This window comes from Culex pipiens, chromosome 3, assembly GCF_016801865.2.
Source record: "Culex pipiens pallens isolate TS chromosome 3, TS_CPP_V2, whole genome shotgun sequence".
In the NCBI taxonomy this organism is placed as follows: domain Eukaryota; kingdom Metazoa; phylum Arthropoda; class Insecta; order Diptera; family Culicidae; genus Culex; species Culex pipiens.
Genome location: NC_068939.1, coordinates 172812302 through 172833906, shown reverse-complemented (window position 1 = coordinate 172833906; position 21605 = coordinate 172812302). Strand labels below are relative to the sequence as shown.

General features: G+C 35.4%; 1 protein-coding gene across 5 annotated transcripts in view; it reads left to right on the top strand.

The window, feature by feature from the left end:
• LOC120423434 (DNA repair protein complementing XP-C cells homolog) overlaps positions 1-21605 on the top strand; it is a 67007-nt gene that overhangs the window by 37335 nt on the left and 8067 nt on the right. For 2 of the 5 annotated variants that reach the window (XM_039587265.2, XM_039587258.2), the window contains exons 2-4: positions 12435-12680; positions 15941-16281; positions 19771-19800. In XM_039587265.2, coding sequence (XP_039443199.1) covers positions 12435-12680; positions 15941-16281; positions 19771-19800 — 617 coding nt within the window. Of the gene's footprint in view, positions 1-12434; positions 12681-15940; positions 16282-19770; positions 19801-21605 lie in introns of those variants that run through there. The other 3 variants (XM_039587278.2, XM_039587271.2, XM_039587250.2) reach the window with 2 other exon arrangements.

The following is a 21605-nucleotide window of genomic DNA, read 5'->3' as shown; positions in this document are numbered from 1 at the left end:
GAATGTTTTATGTTTTAACATTGTAAATCGGACCTATAGTTGCTGAGATATCGACATTAGAAAATGGTGGGTTATTTGGGTGAGACTTAGAAAACATCAATTTTCCTGTTTTTTAACCTTTGCATGGCAATATCTCAGCAACTATGGGTCGTATCGACAAAGTTCAATAAAGCAAAATATAGAGAATTTTCTCAGCTTTTCAAAAATATTTTTTTCAAAGATGGACAAACATGGGCACTAATTTAAAAAAATGAAAAACTGCGACTATTTTCAAAAAAGTTACCTAAAATTGGTTATAACTTGAAAACGGTGCACTTTATCAAAAAATCACTAAAGTACTTTTTGATTGCAAATTCGATTTTACATCGAAAAATGAAGTTGATAAATTTTTGCGACCAATATTTCGATTTTTTGAAAAAATCTGTATTGATTCAAAAAATCATAACTCGGTCAAAGATTTTTTGCCCATTCTGGAAATTTCTGAAAAGTTGGCATTTTATGTCCTCTAAAACATATCAAAAAATAAAAAAAATTAAAAATAGTGTTTTTTTGCAAATCAAGTTTTAGTGACAAAAAGTTAAATAAAAAATCACCAAATTTTTTTTTACCGTGTACCATTTTTTTTCAGTGTAGTCCATATCCATACCTACAACTTTGCCGAAGACACCAAATCGATCAAAAAATTCCTTCAAAAGATACAGATTTTTGAATTTTCACATATCATTTTTGTATGGACAGCTGCCAAATTTGTATGGAAAATTATATGGACAAACTAATGATGCAAAATGGCTTCTTTGGGCATACCGAAGGCACCAAAAAAGTTTCAGCCGGATTAAAAAATACAGAAAAAATCGAATGACCGAAATCTCAGAGAATTGCTCTAAGGAAAAATTCCAACATTTTAACAATTTTACCTCAAATTTATATGTATTTTGTTTAAAAGCTTATAAATTTAGTTAACTAAATATAAACTGTGCTTTTCTTTCTTTCAAACTTTATCAGCAACCTTAGTGATGGTACATTTGACGTAAAAATAAAGTTTGAACACATTAAATCTGATTTTAACAAGAAAAACAATGGCTATCAAAGTCACCCCGGAATTTGAACTAAGAATTTTTAACGTAACTATTTTTCCAAACACTTTTGAAAACACTTTTTTTTCAAAAATAGTGCATGGACTTTGTGTGGCCTACCCCAGTACATGTTTTAAAAATAAAAATCTTGAGAAAAACTTTAACAGTTGGAAAATATTCCAAAAACAAATTGAAATCCTATCAAAGTCACCCCGGTTTACGGTACTTGTTATTGAAATGGCATGAATTATGTTATTACCGTCTGCCCGGGTGTCCAGTATTGAGGTAAAAAAAACGGATTTAAAATACTCTTTTTTTCCATGTTTACCCCTAAGTTGCACACAAAGGAATTCAAACTCTGCCCTTTAACTCAAGAGCTCTAACTCTTGAAGCAACCATCTTTCCATAACGAGTCTGGCTCAACAGACCCATTTCGCTTACAGTCAATCAACAATCACAGTCTGTAAGTGTGCTAATTGACACTGTTGTTGTGCTTTTCTAGGGGAGCGTAGTCTGTAATGTAATTTCAATGGATTCTTTTTACAAATGCAAAAGTGTTGCCAAATTTTCAGTTTAAAAAAACATTTGTACACAGTACAAAATTGTATGTAATATTACCTCAATTTAGAGTAAAACAGTGGCATAACACCGGATTTACTCAATTTTAGAGGGAAAATTACACATTTCCTAATATTCCCATGATTTTATTACTGTGAATGCTTTTTGCTTTAATTTTTTGCTATTATCGACCAGCATCTCCTTTTCTGCCGAGTATCACATTGCCCATTTAGATGCAACGACCGTCCCACAGTTGGTTTGATTTCTACCCCCGCCCTGACTGTGTGGGGATGCTTGGCTGTCAATGTTATTCAAAACCACAACTCTGCTTCGATTCACACAGTTCGGTGAAATCCGATTAGTTTAGTGTACGTCCACATAGTGTCAGGTCAGAGTTTCACAGACCGCACTCGGTTTCCGCGCGCGTCGAAAAAACAAATGTGACCGTCCCCATTACGCCCCACTGGTTCTTATTATGAGAGACAATTGGAGCTGATTGGGACGGAACACCACACACGTTTATCATACCCATGTGGTGAGCGGTTGTGAACCCCATTTTTGAGTGTATGTTAAATTTAAAAAAAAAATGCATTCTTATCAGTTTTTATAACTTTGATTCAATTAAATGGTTAATCCCTAATGCATGCAAATTATGTTAATGCCCAGATTTAAAGCAAACCACTCAATCATGTTCGAATGAGTGAAGCGAGATAAATCACGCGACCGAATGAAATGTAGAGCATGTCACTAAATGTACGTACACCTGCTGGGTGAACAACTGGTTGGACAGCGGATCTCAATCTGTCGGATATTAATGTACAAATTGAAATGAAATATCAAATCGGAGAATTAATCAACCAAGAGTCCTTTTATTTTAACTGTTTTGATATCCCTTGGCAGGGTTCCCAAATTTCTAGAATTAATTATTGTTCTTACCAAAATAAACAATACCTAATAGTGTTTAAAAAATTCCAAAATGTATCATGTAAAGTTTATGTTTTAGCGGAAAAATCATCGGAATAAAATCTAACGATGTAAAGAAATAATGTTCTAAACGCTACTTTTATTAATGTCAAATCATCTGGGCCTAACACAATTGAAAACCCGCTTTAAAATAGCTTTAATTTATGACTCAGTTGTTAATTCTTCAAACTTACCGATAGAAAAAGTCTATTAAAAATCATTCAAAGAATACTTCTGAAAATTGGTTTAGAAACTAAATAATTTATGTTTCAATTTACATTTTTTTTTTAAATATTGTTTTAGTTAACGATGGCTTGGCCGAATGGTTACGCTGTCCGCTTTGTAAGCGGATGATCATGGGTTCGATTCCCATATGCTCCAGCCTTCCATCGGATGGAGAAGTAAAAACGTCGGTCCCGACCTTTGTTGTCTCAAGTTATGAGCACTTAAGTGATATGTTTATATTTTTTTATTCCGGATCTAAACAAAATAAGACGAAACTTGTGTTCAAACCCGTCATATCACATATCACCCACTGTTGGTTAGTTTTTTGAAAGTTTTGGAAATTTTTGATTTTTTAAGCATGTATGAACCGTTAGGCCTAAGAGGGTTAAGTGGTAATGATTCCATACAAGGTTGCCAGATTTTCTAAAGAACATAAGGTCGAAGGTTGGAAAACGTTAATTTATATTTTGATTACATGTTAACAGTCTTCCCGAAACGCCGTACAAGTTTTCAGTGCAGATGAACCTCAAACACACCAGACCGGCTCCTTGGCTTAATGGTTACGGCTTCTGCCTCACAAGCAGAAGGTTCAGGGATCAAATCCCGGTCGGTACCTTTGAAATTCGGAATCAGGTATTTGAACTTTAAATATGAACAAAAACGAAAATAAATCAGGTACAAATATTTTTAAAAGTTTTTGTTTTTGAATTGATGTTTCAAATTTATTTCAGGATTTTTTGTAAAGATCCAATTAACCAGACAAATTTGAGCTTTTCAGTGTTTTTGAAAACCTTACTCGACGCGATTTCAAAATCACCTATAAAGCAACAAAATACAATTATTTATTTTTGTTTCAGTTATATTTTTGTAAGTTTTTCTAGTCTTTCAAACTAAACAGTTCTTGAAACGGGTTTAATTAAAATGATTTTTTTCTTACGTTTTTTCAAACATTAACAGTCCTGTAATCTTTGAAAAGCATTTTGTAGGTTTTGTACAGATCTACAAAAGGCTTTTTGAAGCTTGCAAAAATATTGTATGGTTTAAGAGAAATCGACTCTGTACTTTCAAAGCAGAGTATATTAAATACTCTTGCAAAAAAAAGTCTAGCTTTATCATTTTTTTTTTTTTTTGCAGATCTGAGCAGTTTTATCAAATGGTTTCATAAGAATATGTCTGAATTTAAACATAGTTTTTGTTGTTTTTGGTAATTAGTGAATAATCTAGTAATTTAATTTAAGTTTTCGTAACTTTTTGAATTTTAATTCTTTTGTACTTTCGACCAACTTCAATTTTAAAACATAAAGAATCACAAATGCTACGTTATTACAGTAAGGCCGTTGCAAATATTGTATTATTTTCTTTATTTTATTTAAAAATCAGTATGCAGTGACTTTGGTATTGTCCCAAACTATGCCTCTAAGCATTTTTAAATAATTTAAATTCTAATGGTTTCATTATATAGTAAAAAGTGGTAAAGATGCAAAAAAAAGTGGACTAAAAACATGAAAAAACTAAATAGATAAAAGTAAGATAAAATAGGAGGTGGCAGTATTAGCCACATACTATCAGAAACAAACATAAACTAAACAAGATAATTGAAAAAAATACATACTAAAAATTTAAAAGAAAAACAAAAACAAAAAGTACATAAATATCACTTAAGTGGACATATCTTGAGACAGGGTTGCCGATCAATTCAATGTTTTGGACTCGTTGGAAAGGTTATTCGATAACCTAACCAACGATGGGTCGGATGGTGGATCCGGTTTTCATGCATATAAGTGAGATCCGGATATATGTGAAAACACATTTTTATATGTAACCTTTTAACTACTTATCGAAACTTTAACAATTCAATAGCGATGTATGGGACCCTAAACCAAATCGAATGCAACCGGTTTGATCAAAATCGGTCCAGCCAGTGCTGAGAAAACTTGGCAAGAATTTTGGGAACATACACACACACATACACACACACACACACACACACACACACACACACACAGACATTTGTTCAGTTTTCGATTCTGAGTCGATAAGTAAAAAGTAAGTAAATCTTTCCCAGTTCCTGAGGGGAACACCCTTGAAGAGTATCGGGGCCAGCATTTACAAAGCGGGTTCAGTGGCAATTTTATTCTCAACTTAATGTTAACATGTTAAGGTTAATGTTAACATTCCATAGGTCGCCTTCCTAAGGTGTCGTGATAAGGTCCAGTTTGTGACGATACACTACCTTCCCTTTACTAAGCAATCGAATCCAGAAGGGAAAAGATCACCAGTTGTGTTGGTCCTAGCCGGGATTTGAACCCCGATCTACCGCTTACAAGGCGGAAGCGTTACCACTGGGCTACGGCCTACGAGCTGTTTTTAAAAAGTTCATGTTTCGAGCAGGATTATAGCCTTACCTCAGTGAGGAAGGCAAAATCAATCAAGATTAACATAAAACAAAAGAAGTAAAGTTTTTCGTAGAACAAAAGTAGCCCAAAATGATCTCCTGAACACGGGAAAAATGAAAATCGAATAAAAGGGCAGTAGAGAGTTATAGAGTTTACAACTTATCGTACAAATTTGTTTCAATGAAAATATTAAACTATTTACAAAACAATGTTTTTGGCTCCCTCATTTTTTGAGTTTTTGAATTTGAAATCATATTTTCATAGAATTTGGAGGGCAGAAAAAGAAGACCATCAAAAGTGTGATAACCACCGAAGTAGAGGGAGTAAATATGATTCTCCGTTGGCAAAACAGTCCATCAACTAGCTACGTACCGTGTAGATTTATGAGGAAAACGAAGCATCACAACGATGTGTAAATTTGAATCACTAAATAATGCATAAATGTCTTGTCTGCCGTCTCTCACCATCACTTTAAAATAAAAAATAAAAAAAAGCAAAAAATGTGTATAGACTGAGGTATAAATGCTTGATTTTGATTTTAAATTAGGTGAGATTAGTACTGAAAAGATGTTGCTCAACAGTACATACGGTAAAAATTCTTTTTTCATCGCAAATCCTTGTAAATTGAAGTCATTTAAAACCGACAATTTTTTTTTTTTGAATGTATTAGATTTGTCCATAACAATCTTTGCCCCATTTTGCGGCCCAGTGTCCCGCTCAAAATTCTTGATAAACATTCGAAAGAACTCGTGCACCTAATGCCAGAGCTACGAATCAAGCGCCTGTTGATACTTTTGATAAGCCCTCGTTGAGTATGTCAGTGTGTGTGTTCTCTTGACGTTCTGTGGCCATTGTGATCATGTGTGCGCGCGAGCGCCCCTACTATTGTCGGTTGTGCAAATATTAATTTCTCGTAATCGCTCGGCGCGCGCGGTTACGTTTGTTGGTATTGAACTCGACTGAGATATTCAGTTTCAATTACAGCAGCTCACCTGTTCCCGCCGTATGGTTATGGGTCTAGGCGATTGCTAAATAAACTGCACTAATGATGGTGCATTGTTTACATTCCGTTTAATTGATAACAGTATCGCAATAGTATTAAACTTTTGCTTTTTTTTCTGTTTTTATTTTTTTCTTCTGAACCACCCTAACGCGCTCAAATCGTGACTTGTCTGTCAATCTTGCAGCAAAAAGTGATTGTGATTTCATCGGTCGTGTTTGCGATAAAAGATGCCCCCCACCATAGTAGTCTGAACGTAATACTGTAATGATTTCAGCGGATTCTCATGCGATTCCATTGGCACACGGAGAGACCGGCCGGGGCAAATCTAAGAAAATCTTGGTTAATTTAACTAAAAGTATGAGTTAATTTTTTACACAGCTTTTTTTCAACAATCGATTGTTGATTTTGTTAACCCGAAATTGCTGACCACCAGTAACTAAAATTAACTAAAAAACGTTACTTAATCCACCAGAAGGTGGTTGCTACCTTCCTCCTGAAAGCTTTGGCTAACGCTTACTTAGTAAAGACACTATACATCTGAGTGCTGCCATCTATGATAAATTTTTATTATTCATTAATTTATCATGCTAATTCTTCAAGCCGAATGAGTACAGAAATTAACAGTGCGAGGAAAAAGCTACCGCACATCTGGCGCGCCGGGGAATCGAACCCCGCTCTTTCGCATACCGTGCGAGCGCGTACACCACTTCGCCAACGCGCCGTGCTTGCCGAGGCAAGTTCAGCTAGTTGTTTTTGTGATCTACCGTTCTCCACCGATCGTACCAGTGTACGGTTGCTTCTTCCACAACACTATTATTCTGTTCTCAAAGGCTTCTTTAGAATACTGACACACGGATCAAGTATATTTTTAGACGCATTGTTATTGTCGAGTTCACAGACAAATGGACACCTACTTAGTGACACGTAGTCAAATTGTGAGACAAATTTTAGCTGATTGCCTACTTGAATCTATGGCAATGTTTGGCAGGTTAGAGCCACCAAGCTCGGAAAACCTAAGGTTAAGATTTTTTTGAAAGCACTGCAGTGTTTGTGTGCGTGCACGGCGTGCACTGAGCGGAAAGTTCCGACAGCTATCCGCCGGAGCTTTCAAATTATGTAAATAATGACCCTTTTTAGTATCAACCAAAACAGTTTTTCTAACATAACTTTTGAAGTACTGCACCAAACCGGATGAAATTTAAAAAAGACTTAAAGGACCTGAAGGCGAATCTAAAAACATAGATCCGGACAAAATCAGTCGGGCCAGTTCCGAGAAAAGTGAGTGAGAAAAAAAAATTCTACGTCCATCCACACGCACAGACATTTGCTCAGAATTTGATTCTGAGCCGATATATATACGTAAAGGTATATCTAGAAGGCTTATTTCAAAAGTTAATTTTTCGAGTGATTTTATAGCCTTGCCTCAGTGAGGTGAGGAAGGCAAAAATAGTTGGAATTGCCATTTTTGTTGGTTAAATGGCCGAAAAAAATTCTAGCAGTCGACTGCTAGAATATTTTTTTCAGAAAATTAACTAAAAATTTCTTGTTTTCAGCTGAAATATTGTGGAATATTCTGTTAAAAACTGGCTGGAACATATTTTTCAACTATTTTTCAACATTTTTTTTTCGTTGAATCAACCAAAATATTTTTGCATGCAGCAAATTATTAGTGGTTTATAACAAAACATGTCTTAATTAGACATAATTTATGTTAGTGTTGATATATTTTTTCTTTAATTATCTAACGATATAGGCTGTGCCGAATTTCTAGCTATATTTTAACTAATGTCTTACTTGAATACAGAAAAATATTCGTACATGTAGTCAATAATTAGCTGTTGTTAGCAATATTTTTTTATTGAATTTGCAGTAAATTTTGTAATAATGCCTCACAAATTAATGCTGAGTGTTTTTATTTTCGCATTTATTCTGCTTAAAATTTGACGTTTTGTACTGTTACTGTTAAAAAGCATCAAAACAAAACTTTTTTTAACTGTTGTTATTAAACATGTAAAGTTTGACTAATGTTTTAAAAAATTACGTTGCATTAATCTAAAAAATAATAAAAAAGCATATTACAAATTTCTCGTGAATTCCTTAAAAATAGAAATCGAGCAAAATTTTTTCACCAAGTTTTAAGCTCATATTTTTATTATGTTGTATAAAATTAAGTGTTTTATTCACTTACCATCACTGTGAAATCATCCGATAAGTCATCATCATCTACAACGGTCTCAGGTTTAGTTATTTTTCTTGTGGTGGGACACAGAATTTTCACAAAAGTGAACCTTTTGCTGCAAATAGACATGTGAAATTTATTAGTAATTTAATACAAAATTCTTAATTTCGGCTATAAACTGAAAAAAGGAAAATGTAAATGTAATTATGATGAAGAAAGAAGAAATATCAATAATGCTACTTACCAAGCTTGCATTAATTTAACAATTAACACTCAAAATCTCATAACTTTTGGTAGAATTGACCAATTTGGATGCTTCCGGTTGCAAAAGATCCAGATTTGTCTATATTTTCAACTGTCAGATGGGGGACAAATATGATCCACGTTAACCGGAGATATTCCGGATTCCGTTGGGTACCTCGGCCCTGCTATATGGGTCTTTGGTCAATATAACAAAATCTATTTCACAGAAAGATGCCGGAAATGATGCCAAACTTCAAGAAATTATTCTAATACATCATCCTGCAAAAATAATTGACATGGTCAAGACCTTTGGGCACCGGAACAGGTTCCAACCGGAAACGGTTCACTGAGCTGATGTTGATTGGTGCCCAACTGGAACCGGCTCCGGTGCCCCGTAGGACTTAACCATGTCAATTATTTTCGCAGGATGATGTATTAGAATAATTTCTTGAAGTTTGGCATCATTTCCGGCATTTTTTCTGTGAAATAGATTTTGTTATATTGACCAAAGACCCATACAGCAAGGCCGAGGTACCCCAACGGAACTTAACTGAAAATTTGCAGTGACAGGTACGTTTTAGTTAAAATTTACGAAAGTAAAATCAACAATTTTAATTGCTAAAATTTCTGGGCACAGTCTCTCCGTGTATCTTCTTTATCTTTGAGCATGATTGAAATTTTATTTATCATGAAAATCCCTCAACTTTTTGTTCTTAATAATTTGATACAATTTGATTTGATTGACTTGGGAGTTGCTTTGGAGAATTTGAACGGTTCGCGTCGCGGTCAACAAGCAGGATTTTCGTTGCCGTTTCCGTCTTTGTTTCCCCCTAGATTGTGTGTGTATTGCGACCCGGGTGATTTCGGGATGTTTGACAGTTGCTTTGGAGAATTTGAACGGTTCGCGTCGCGGTAAACAAGCCGGATTTTCGTTGCCGTTTCCGTCTTTGTTTCCCCCCCGATTGTGTGTGTTTTTCGGTCCGAGCGGTTTCGCGTTTTCGCATTTTATTTGGTTTTATCTTTCCACAGCCGGCTGTCTAAGATTGAATCATTTATGCTAAACTCAACACCAAATAACCGGGAATAATCTCATCCGCATCCTCCGACTGTTTGCCTTGAGAAAGCATAATACATCACATCATTAAACAAAATTTATTGATTATTGGGTCGCATCATCATCCTTTATTGTCCCGCCCGTGTGGATCAATCGGACCGCGCACTGGACTCACAATCCGGAGGTCGCTGGTTCGAATCCCGCGGCGGGCGCTCTAAAATTCTTTGTGTAAATATGGGTATTCGGCGCCGTCGCTCCGTGCCAGACTTTCATACACTTAGGAGCCCAGGGCGGCGAAGTCCTTGTAGATAAAAAGGAAGACACTAGTGGTTGGTACTAGCAATGGTGGCCGACAGCTATAAAGTCAACTTCGTTTCGTTCATCATCCTTTATGATGAATCCTGGCCATTACCCTTTCCCACTAACAAAATCCCAAGTAGAAGTAGTTTTCCGGCACACGTGGGGGTGTGGATATCGTATAGAACCCACCCTTTGTAGCAACCTGTGCTAACTAACATTCCCGTCCCAATCCCCCCGAGATCTACAAACTGACATGGCGGGCGCCGTTGGTGGCCAATGACTGTTACCTATTTGCTTCAGATCTAGTTTTAATGATCTTGATGTTTTATCTTTTCAACGCATTCATACATGCTGTTGATAAGGGAAACACCATTAGATCGTTTAAGCGTATGGTCAGTTGTATTGATAGGATATTACGGTCCTGTTCAGCAACGGAGAAGGACAACCATGGGTGGTCTCTCATGCTCATGCTCATGCTTAATAATTTGATACAATTTGATTTGATTGACTAAGATAAAATAAAAAAAAATGATTAACATTGAAAAAAATACAAAACATACAAAAATATAAAAATACAAAAATACAAAAAATACGTTAAAAAAAATAATTTTCAAATACTAAAACATTAAAAATGAGAAAATTGTTGACATCAAAATTTTTTTTTTGGTGGTTATCATCTTTATCTTTAAGGGTGATTGAAATTTTATTTATCATGCAAATCCCTCAACTTTTTTTTCTAAATAATTTGATACAATTTGATTTGATTGACTAAGATAAAAAAAACATTTTTGATTAACATTGAAAAAAATACAAAAAAAATCAAAAATACAAAAATACAAAAAAATTAAAAAAATACCAAATAAAATAACCAAAATCCTTTAAAAAAAACAGAAATACTTAAACAATAGATTACATTTTTAGTACTTCCATTATTAACATCTTAAAAATTAGAAAATTGTTGACATTCTTTAAAAACTTTTAAAATGATTTTTTTAATGACTACTCAATGAACTCAAATACACCAAACACTTATTTTTTATAATTTACCAACAACTCAACCTTCTCGCAATATAAAATAGCAAGCACCTAGCTTTTAACCACTCTGACACCAACTCTGTTAAACACCCGATTCCGACTAACAACAACTCTCATACAATGTTGTCGAAATTTAGCCGACCCCTCTCGTACTCCAACTTCCGAAGTATTAGCGACGCTGACTTCGACTCCAACTCTTAATCCGAGTCCTCAAAAATGTACTCCACATTCCCACCATCATCATGCAAAATTTCTCACCTGAACAATTGTAACATTTCCTCAGAATCCCTGACTGCATCCTTGGTGCATCCACACCAATCACACACACACACATACATTGCACTTTACTTGCACTCAACTTTACGTGACGACTTTTCGCTTTGTTTAGCCTCCAACTGACGATCTGTCAATTCTAATAATGTTTTTAATAAAATGTACATCAATTTGGTTAAAGCACAAACTTTTTTGTTAAAGTTCATTGCTGTCAAAGAGTTTTAGGCTATGTGTATCAATTAGCGAACCAGCAATCTGTGTTTGTTATTTTTTACAAGTTGCCATTCGTAAATTTTACTAAAAATATGGCAGACTTTACTGAAATAGTATTAAATTGAGCAATTTTGAGTCAACAAATTTGGATTGTTAATTTTAGCATCAAACTCCATTCCGTGCAAGGTTTGCTGAGAAGTGTCGATGCTCCACTTTTTTAAAGGGATAAGGGAGATTCTCCACGGTATTTCCAACTCAGTTTCGCTTGGAGTTGAACGGCTTTTCGAATGATTGATGGTCTAAGGATTTTATTTTGGCAAATTGAGAGTTTAACTCAAACGACTATTTTTACTAAACTGCTTAAAGTAATCTAACTATACAGAGCAGCGTCGATACCTCACAGCAAAAACTGCCAAACCCACATTCACACGCTTCGACGACCGACTCTGGTGTCGACTTTACCAGCCGACCAGAGGAATTTTATCGACAAAACTGGACGACCTTGGCCATCCGGAGGCAATTCTACTTCTAACAACGTAAAAGGGGGGCAATTCGGCTGAAATTGATCTTCATTTGCTTCGTTTTCCTAAATCGTGCCACAGTTGGCAAATGACCCCAGCCAGAGCTGGACTGCAAGGCGAAATCGTCCATTCACATCTCGTAATGGGCGTGTTTGTGTGTAGTAAACAACAACTACAACAGTAAACTGCATTTTTTTTTGCTCACCCCCGCTGGTCAGTTGTTTAGTGCCTCAGGTGAAAGGCAAAATTTATGTCAAATTATATGAACGCTACAAATTCACCAAATGGAACACAACCACCCTGCAACCCCGTTGAACCTGCACAAAGATTTACCAATTAGTTCGCAACGCATGGAACTTACTAACAAAAACCCCAAAAAAAAATTTCTCATCTTTCAGAAACCGGATATGGACCACTCGGAGCATCACGACTACAGCCAGCACATGTTGATGAACCATAGCGGGGCGGGCAGCGGAGCCGGAATGCACGACCACAGTGACCACCACGGCTCGATGGAACACAGCCTGCAGGATCACACGATGAACAGTGGCGTCGTCGCGACTGGACATGGCGGACACGGTCACGGGCACGGCGCAGCTAGCGGCGGGATGGAAGGAATGGTGCACCACATGATGTCGATGGCGGTGAGTAGCGTTCACTTCACGGCACAGCCAAAAAGCCCCCGGGGATCGAAAATAGATCTAAGCGCCGAGCCTTAGAGGGACTCTGTTGGATTTTGGTTAAACATTTTTTATTTTCAAATTGCGATGCCATTTTTTTTGTTGTTGACCATTCGTCCATGCAAATCTCCTTGCCATTTTGAGGGGGACGTCACACAACAATGATAATCGAGTGAGCATTGTCCACCGACGAAAGTGGTGAATTACGATGAAAAAAAAATCTCTCTCGAACTATACTTGTTCTCGAAAATAATTACAGTGAGTCAAATATTTGTATTTGTTAGCAAGTTTGTGACAATTTAGAACTTCTGATAACTTTTTCCAGCAAGTTTATATAAAAAATTGGTTAAAATATACTTGTTTGAGTAAACATTATTTTATGAACAATTTTTATAAAATTGTAATTTTATTTTTTCAACAAAATTGGTTCAAAAATACACTGTTTATACCTTTTTTTTAAATTTCCAACAAAAATACTGTTTCGGAACAAAACCGTAAAACAACCGGATTCTCCCGGAACCGGCATGGTTACCCGCAACATGACACGGACAACGAAACAAAGATAAACGCAAAAAGTAACTTTTTCAAAACTTTTTATAGTAAAATCGCGATAACCTGTGATGGTTAAAAGCAAACCCCTTATGTTTTAATATCAAAATTTTTGTAATTGTCTGCTCTACAACTTTGTAGAACATTGTTACACTCTTAAACATATCCCTGCAAAGTTAGAAAAAAACACGAAATTTTAAAATGAAAAAATAATATGTTCTAAATGAAAAAAATGCCTTTCTGGGTTAATGTAGATTCCAAAAGTACTATAAATTTCAATTAAAATGGCATGTTCCAAAATTTGTTACAGTTGAGTAACGGAAAATGGCAGAGTTTTTAAAACTTTTTTCATGTTTTTTTTCGATGAAAAATACGTATTTTCGGAATTTTGAGTACACCACCAAATTGGGCGTCCAATTTCACATAAAAGTCTCTTTGACACCAAATTTCCATCTCATCACCTTTTCAGGCTGCAAATTATTGAAAAACAGCTCTTTTTTCGCATGTTCAAAAATGAAAGGGGTCGTACCGTCCCTCCGTCACGAGATATCAAAAAACGGACCTCGGATTCGTGATCAGGAACACAAGTTACCTCTTAGGACAAAGTTTCACGCAAATCGAAGAGGGGTCGGGGCAACTTTTCCCGATTTCGTGTGAGTTGGTAGAGAATTACCCAGTTTTATGAGGGGTACGGACCCAGATCAAAAGTGCTCAGATTTGGCTCAAATTTGGCATGGGAGTTTCTTGGCCAAAACAATACGATCCATATTTTGTTGTTGTTTTGCTATTAGGGTGGTCCTATCCGGAATAGGGTGGTTCAAAATATTGGACTATTTTGCTGCCAGGCTGGATTTTTTAAACATTGAACTTTTTTTCCTTAAAATCCTATCTAATAACCTTTCATTTGCGTCCAAGACTGCTAAAATCGGTTGAAATGGCACGGAGTTTTGATTTTTTGAAAAAATGTCGTTTTTGTAAATATCGACGAAAATTGCCATTTTTGATCACCCTAACACGGCACTCTAATGGCCAAACAAAAAAAATACAGGTCTAATTATTTCGGCCAAGGAACTCCCAGAAAATTTACTATACTTGAAAATTTTTGAACAAAATCGTAGAACATATTTTTTTGAATCATACTGTTTTCGTGGGGAATTGCTGCCATACAGATTTCCAAATTGACAGCTGTCCATTAGGGTGACAAGAAAAATTGAAAAGTTTGGGAAAAAATCTTAATCTGGCGTGATTTTGTAAGGTAAAAATAAGTAACTGTGCCAATTTTTAGCCAAAACGGTTAAGGTTTAAGGGTCGCTATTGATCGTTGAAGTTTGTATGGAAAAAATCGCAAAAATAAACCAAAAAAATTAATAATAAAAAACCATCAAAAGATGGCGTTAAATGTGTCGAATCATTGTCAAGTGTAAACTTCTTATGCTAAATTTTAATGGCAAACAACTTTGTCGAAGATCGCAAAACGATCCGAGGTAACCCTAATGAGTATTTAGCGATTTAAAAAAGGCCTTTTGCTGTATGAACAGATTTTTTACACCAATTAAACGATCTATATAGCGACCCTTTAATCTTAACCGATTTGATGACGTTTTTTTGTATTGTCACCCTACTGTCCAAACAAAATACCATGTAAATATTCAAAAATCTGTATCTTGCGAGGAATTTTTCTGATTAATTTGGTGTCTTCAGTAAATTTGTAAATACACGGTAAAAAAATGCTTATTTTTTAAATAAATTTTTGTCACAAAAAAGTAAATTTGACCGAGTTATGATTTTTTTAAAAGGGTGTTTTTTTTTTAAAAAAATGGTAACTCGGCGGCAACATTTTTGTCATAACTTCTCTATTGTTCAAAATGCGGTTTTCTGTCCCCTAAAACATAAAAAAAATTAAAAATGCTTATTTTGAGATATTGAGTTTTTGTGCAAAACAAAGTAATTTAAAAATAGTTTTTTTTTCGTTTACCTATTTTTTCTTTGACGCAGACACCAAATCGATAAGAAAATTTCTTCAAAAGTTACATATGTTTGGTTCAATGGCAAAAAGTTCAGATGATGATTCAATTTTACAACTTTCGAGTGCTGAAAAGTACATGTTTACAGTACTACAGTGCAATCGTTTCACAGATAAAAAAAGATCCAACGAGTGTTTTTGGAAATGCAGAAAATGTTGTGTTTAAATTGTTGCTAAAATTGATTTTTTTTTTCAGCACTCGTCGTAATGTACGACTCTTACTGAAAAAGTCCCAATTTTGCAACTTGTAGGAAGTCAACTTTTTGCACTTATGTTTTTTTTTTTCTTTGAAATTTGGAAACCATTGCTAGGAATATATATTTCTCCGCTGACACTCAGAACAGATCATTTGTATGCCAGGGACATGAGCATATCGATGCTTCTGTGCTCTTTTATGCTAGAAAAACCAGCAAGCTTCGTTACAAGAGAGCACAGAGTCGATCGATACATGTATCCAATTATAATTTGTTCTTATGAAATAATAGTACAAACCAATCAAACCATACAGATTGTCACTCAGCTTTACCAAGCATGGAAAGTTGAGCTGCCAGAATTTAATTTGCATTGTCCGGGAAATCAATACATTTTCAATTTCAATATTGAATACCAAGAAGCATACTTACGTTTCTCCCCCCTCTCTTCTCCGTAACAGTTCCACGGCGGTTACAACGAGACGATCCTGTTCGAGCAGTGGAAAATCGACAGCCTGGCCGGTCTGCTCTGGTCGATGCTGCTCATCTTCGCGATGGCCGCCCTCTACGAGGGCCTCAAGTACTACCGGGAGCACCTGTTCTGGCGGACGTACAACGCCCTCCAGTACCGGCCCGTTACGGTCACCGAGAAGAGCCCCCGCAACGGGAACGTCGTTTCGTCGAACAACAACGGGAACGGCCTGGCGGGGTCTGGGTCGGCTTCCGGTGGTGGTGGCGGCGGCTCTCTCGACGGAATCGGTGGCGGCGGGGAAGGCGGCGACGACGGTTCCCGGGTTGTGCAGTGAGTATAACGTAACTTTATGGTAAGGGGTTTATTTTGCCGGATTCTGCGGAAAGAACGGTGTGGCTTCTTGGAAGTCATTTAAATGCATGGCTTCTTGGAGGAGCTTTGCAGAGAGAGAGAAAAAAAAGCTGTACCATTCACTGCAAAGAGCGAAAACAGCTGCGAATTCTTAGCAATACTTTGACACGGAGGAAAGCAAAAATGCCCGAATGACAAGGAAATTATGTTTACGCTAAATCAGATCAAAAATTGGTTATGCGTAAAAAAAGAAGATCTTTATTTATTATATTGGATGAATATCCCAATGTTTGGGTCTAAATAAAGTAAATATCTACTGTTTTCGTTTTTTTTTTTTTTTTTTCTACAAGACTTATTTGAACCAAATTTGATTTAACATTAACCCTCTACTGCCCAAATTTTTTTTTCGAAAATTTTTATTTTTCCCGTGTTCAGGAGGTCATTTTGAGCAACATGTGTTCTACGAAAAACTTTACTTCTCTTGTTTTATGTTTTTTTTTTTCATTTTTAGTATTTTAATTTGCATTTATCTTGTTTAGTTTATGTTTGTTTTTGGTAGTATTTGGCCTATTCTACCACCTACTATCATTACATTTTGCCTATCTAATTTTTTCATGTTTTTATAGCCACTTTTTCAATTTTTGCTTGTTTTTCACATTTTCTGCTATAAAATGGCACCATTGTCATTTAAATTGTAAATAAATGCGTAGAGGCACAGTCTGGGACACTAGAAAAATTACTGCATACTTCTTTTTGCTTAAGATATAGGAAATGTTAGTAAAAAATACAGCCAAAGTTGACACCTAAAAAAATGACATTTTTGAAAACATTGGCAAAGTCACATAAAACAAGTAAAACTTCAAACCCATAAATTTTCTAAAATTTTAAGAGTTCTTCTTTCCAATGTTTTTTAAAGATCAAAAATTGGTTGAAAAATGGATTTTTCGCGAAAAAAAATTGAATTAAGCAAATATCACTTTTGTGCTATCCCATACGCAAAACTAAAGGAAAGTCAGTTCCTTCTGAGCAATTCTCTGAGATTTCGGTCATTCGATTTTTTTTGTATTTTTTAATCCGGCTGAAACTTTTTTGGTGCCTTCGGTATGCCCAAAGAAGCCATTTTGCATCATTAGTTTTTCCATATAATTTTCCATACAAATTTGGCAGCTGTCCATACAAAAATGATGTATGAAAATTCAAAAATCTGTATCTTTTGAAGGATTTTTTTGATCAATGGTGTCTTCGGCAAAGTTGTAGGTATGGACAAGCACTACACTGAAAAAAAATGGTACGCGGTTGTGGTGATTTTTTATTACACTTTTTGTCACTAAAACTTGATTAGCAAAAAAAACTATTTTTAATTTTTTTATTTTTTGATATGTTTTAGGGGACATCAAATGCCAACTTTTCCGAAATTACCATAGAGGGCAAAAAAAGTTTGGCCGAGTTATGATTTTTTTTTAAATCAATACTGATTAAAAAAATCGAAATATTGGTCGCAGAATTTTTTTTTAACTTCATTTTTCGATGTAAAATCAAATTTGCAATCAAAAAGAACTTTAGTGAAATTTTGATAAAGTGCGCCGTTTTCAAGTTATAGCCATTTTTTGAGGTATCTTATTTGAAAATAGTCACAGTTATTATATTTTTTAATAAGTGCCACCCCTTAAAAAAATATTTTTGAAAGGCTGTAAAAAATTCTATATATTTTGCTGTTTTGAACTTTGTTAATACGACCCTTAGGTGCTTAGATATTGCAAAGGAAAAACAGGAAAAGTATTTTTTTCAAAAGTGGGCTAACATGGGCATTAATTAAAAAAATAATAACTGCGACTATTTTCAAAAAAAAATCCTAAAAATGGCTATAACTTGAAAACGGTGCACTTTATCAAAAATTTTCTAGAGTTCTTTTTGCAAATTTGATTTTACATAGAAAAATGAAGTTGGAAAATTTTTGCGACCAATGTTTCGATTTTTTGAAAAAAAAATAGTATTGATTCAAAAAATCATAACTCGGTCAAAGATTTTTTGCCCGTTCTGCAAATTAACTTTTAGTAACAAAAAGTGTAATTTGAATCACCAAAAAAATTTACCGTGTATCTTTTTTTTTCAGTGTAGTCCTTATCCATAGAGTAATCTACGTGCGCATGTGTTGCGTATACGTACACGAAAGAAAGTGAGGTTAAATTTTGTCCGGCCAGAAAAATCAAATGGTGCGCTAGTGTGAGTACGCGAAACGTCATAAAGCTCTATACCTACAACCTTTGCCCAAGACACCAAATCGATCAAAAAATTCCTTCAAAAGATACAGATTTTTGAATTTTCATACAAATTTTTGTATGGACAGCTGCCAAATTTGTATGGAAAATTATATGGAGAAACTAATGATGCAAAATGGCTTCTTTAGGCATACCGAAGGCACCAAATAAGTTTCAGCCGGATTAAAAAATACAAAAATTAAAATTAAAAAAATACCGATTCCGTAGAGAACTGCTCTTCTACAGAAATGTAACATGATAAAAGTTATTAAAATACCTAATGATATTGTACCTTAGGCTAAATAAGTTTCTTTGACCCACTTTTTGCAAAACAAAAAAGTGATTTGTTAACAAAATTTTGAAAAGTAAGAAAAAAGTTGCCGTAATTACAAGCGGTGGATTCAACGGTCTCACGCGGTGTCAACAGGAATATAGCGAAAAGCTGTGTGCTAGATTCCTCCCTTTTGTTGAACTGCAGGCTTCCTGGGAGGGCGCCGGTGTTCACTAATGAAGAAGTGATCTTCAGAGGTTTAACAGTGACCGATGGTTGGCTCCCACTGATAATATTTGATTGTTTAACTTCAGCTGATCTGTCAATAACGGAGTAGCAGCTCATTGGCAGTCAACCACGCTCTTGCTCATAAGCCCTTTCAATATACACCTAGTCATCATCACATCACATGGCGAAATTCAGTCTGCAATCCGCTTAAATCATCGTCTCCTAGCGAAGCGATGCCCTTTCAATAAATACCTTGCAGCCTTTTTATACCTAGAAAATGACAGTTTTTTGGAATTAATAAAAAAAATATGATGTGCAAACATGCAAAAATATTATTTTTTTCCATTTTAATATTCATCATTAATAATATCGATAGCCTATTTGCTGCATATCATTAGCATTTAATTGAACTCGCATATCTATCCAAGCTCGAAACGAAATATTTCCACGATCCATAATTTTGAAGGATATCCTTGCTCATCCTTTTTTCCTCTCATTTTTTTTCCATTTTTAATGCCAACCCTCTGGAATGCTGGCTGCTGGCTCCATCATTCGTCCGTTCCGTTCGTCCATTCATCCCGCCATGTGGCTGCGCGTCCGGTGCTGCTCCAATACCGTCGAAAACCATCAACAACAACAACAACCGCGCGCTGCAACGTGATGCCATTTCCCATCAAACATGAATCCACCAACGCATTTTCCCATCAACAGCATGGTCGGCGAAGTGATCCACAAGCAACCGTAAGTTTTTCTCGGAAAAGCGATCCAACCCAAGATTGTCGCACTCTTTTTTAATGCGTTTATTTGAGCGCTAAAACGGCATCCTATTTGTTGTGCTTGGTAATTTACGCGAGGCGATTGCTGCCGGTTTCTTGGAACAGTTGATCCGCTGCGCTGCCGTCCAGGATCATATTTTGTCCTCCCCTTAACACAGTCGTGAATTATTAAGCCAACTAGGTGATTAATATTGGAAGAGAGAAAACAAAAAGCAGCATCGTCGGAGGGATGTTTGTGTGTAGTTGATTAAATTGTTGCAGCGTAAAGCTGGTCAGTCCCTTTACAGAAAATCAGGACATAGTACCGACGAACAACCTTTAATAAAATGCAATCAAAATTGTGGTGGCTTTTTCCCCCCGTTACAAATTGGTGTGCAGTGCACGTGTCACTTTTTTGCATCAATCATATTAGCAGCATATGGGCGCAAAACAAATTCCAGTGTAAAATTGCAATAACCGTAACTTAATTTGTAGTTCACGTTCACAGAAAACTTATTTCTTGGTTTTAAAGTCCTTTTTTATATTCCACCTTTATGCGCACCAACACCTCACCTCACAGCTGAAAATATTGTTCCATGATTTTTCAGAATGTTTAATGTAACATATCCGAAAATAATGTATATCTATTAATAGGATCCTGAGATGTAATTTTTTGATAAAAATATATCGGAACTAGGCACATTAATTGAACATAAAGCACTATGCGTCACCAGCAAAATGTACTGCAAAATGATTTCGATGGAAAAGCATGGTACATTGAGTTCGATTAGTAACATCATGCTTCGAATTCCCGGACGCTTCGAAACCCGGACACCTCATCTTGTTTTATCAATTATTTGGATATAAGTTGGCATTATAATTGTCAAAACTGTGTTATTCGATGAATTTTAACATCAACTTTTATTTCAAATTGGTTTGGACGCTGTAGTCAATGCAAAAACAATTAAATTAAATAAAAATGAGAGTTTACCCAAAATTTGAAACATTTCGATGAAATATTTCATAGGCGTTCGAAGCACCGGGAAGGCATAGCAGAAAATTATGGTTCTGAATTCCCTAAATGTTAGCAAAATGTTATACAAAATCTCGATTGTTTTTATGTTAACAGCTTATTGTTTTCCAAAGAATGCCATTTACTAAAATTTCAGTCCAAATTTGTGCGATTCATAAGAAAAAATGAGTGTCCGGAATTCGAAGCAAAAGTGTCCGGAATTCGAATCAGATTCTATAAGTGTCCGGGATTCGAAGCACAACAAGTCATTTTAAATTTAAAATTCTGATGAAAAAAGGTTAGAAAAAAGACATATTTTGCATGATTTATCTTAAAATTGACTGTAGATACTACATCCTGATGATATTTCTACATTTCCAACTGATAACATGATTTTTTGCCAGCTATAACAAAAATGATATGCTACTAAGTGTCCGGATTTCGAATCATGACGTTATTTTGACAAAATTTCTTCTGCAAGTTAAAAAATAGTACCCTCCACGTCGTGATACTTCTTGGAGACGATTTTACTATTCTTGGTAAAGTTATAAAAAAAATCAACCAAATTTATAACTGCAACACCTCAAACTAACGTGGAATTTTCTGAGGATTCCGAATATATATAAAAAAAAAAATTTGCCCAAGAAATGTCGTCTTGTTGGCCTACAGGGCAAAAGTTAACGGTGTTAAATGTTTGTTATAGAAAAATCGTAAAAATATGAGAAAACTGCAATTGGCCAAAAAGTAAATACCGTAGGCTTATAGTCTATGAAATTCCC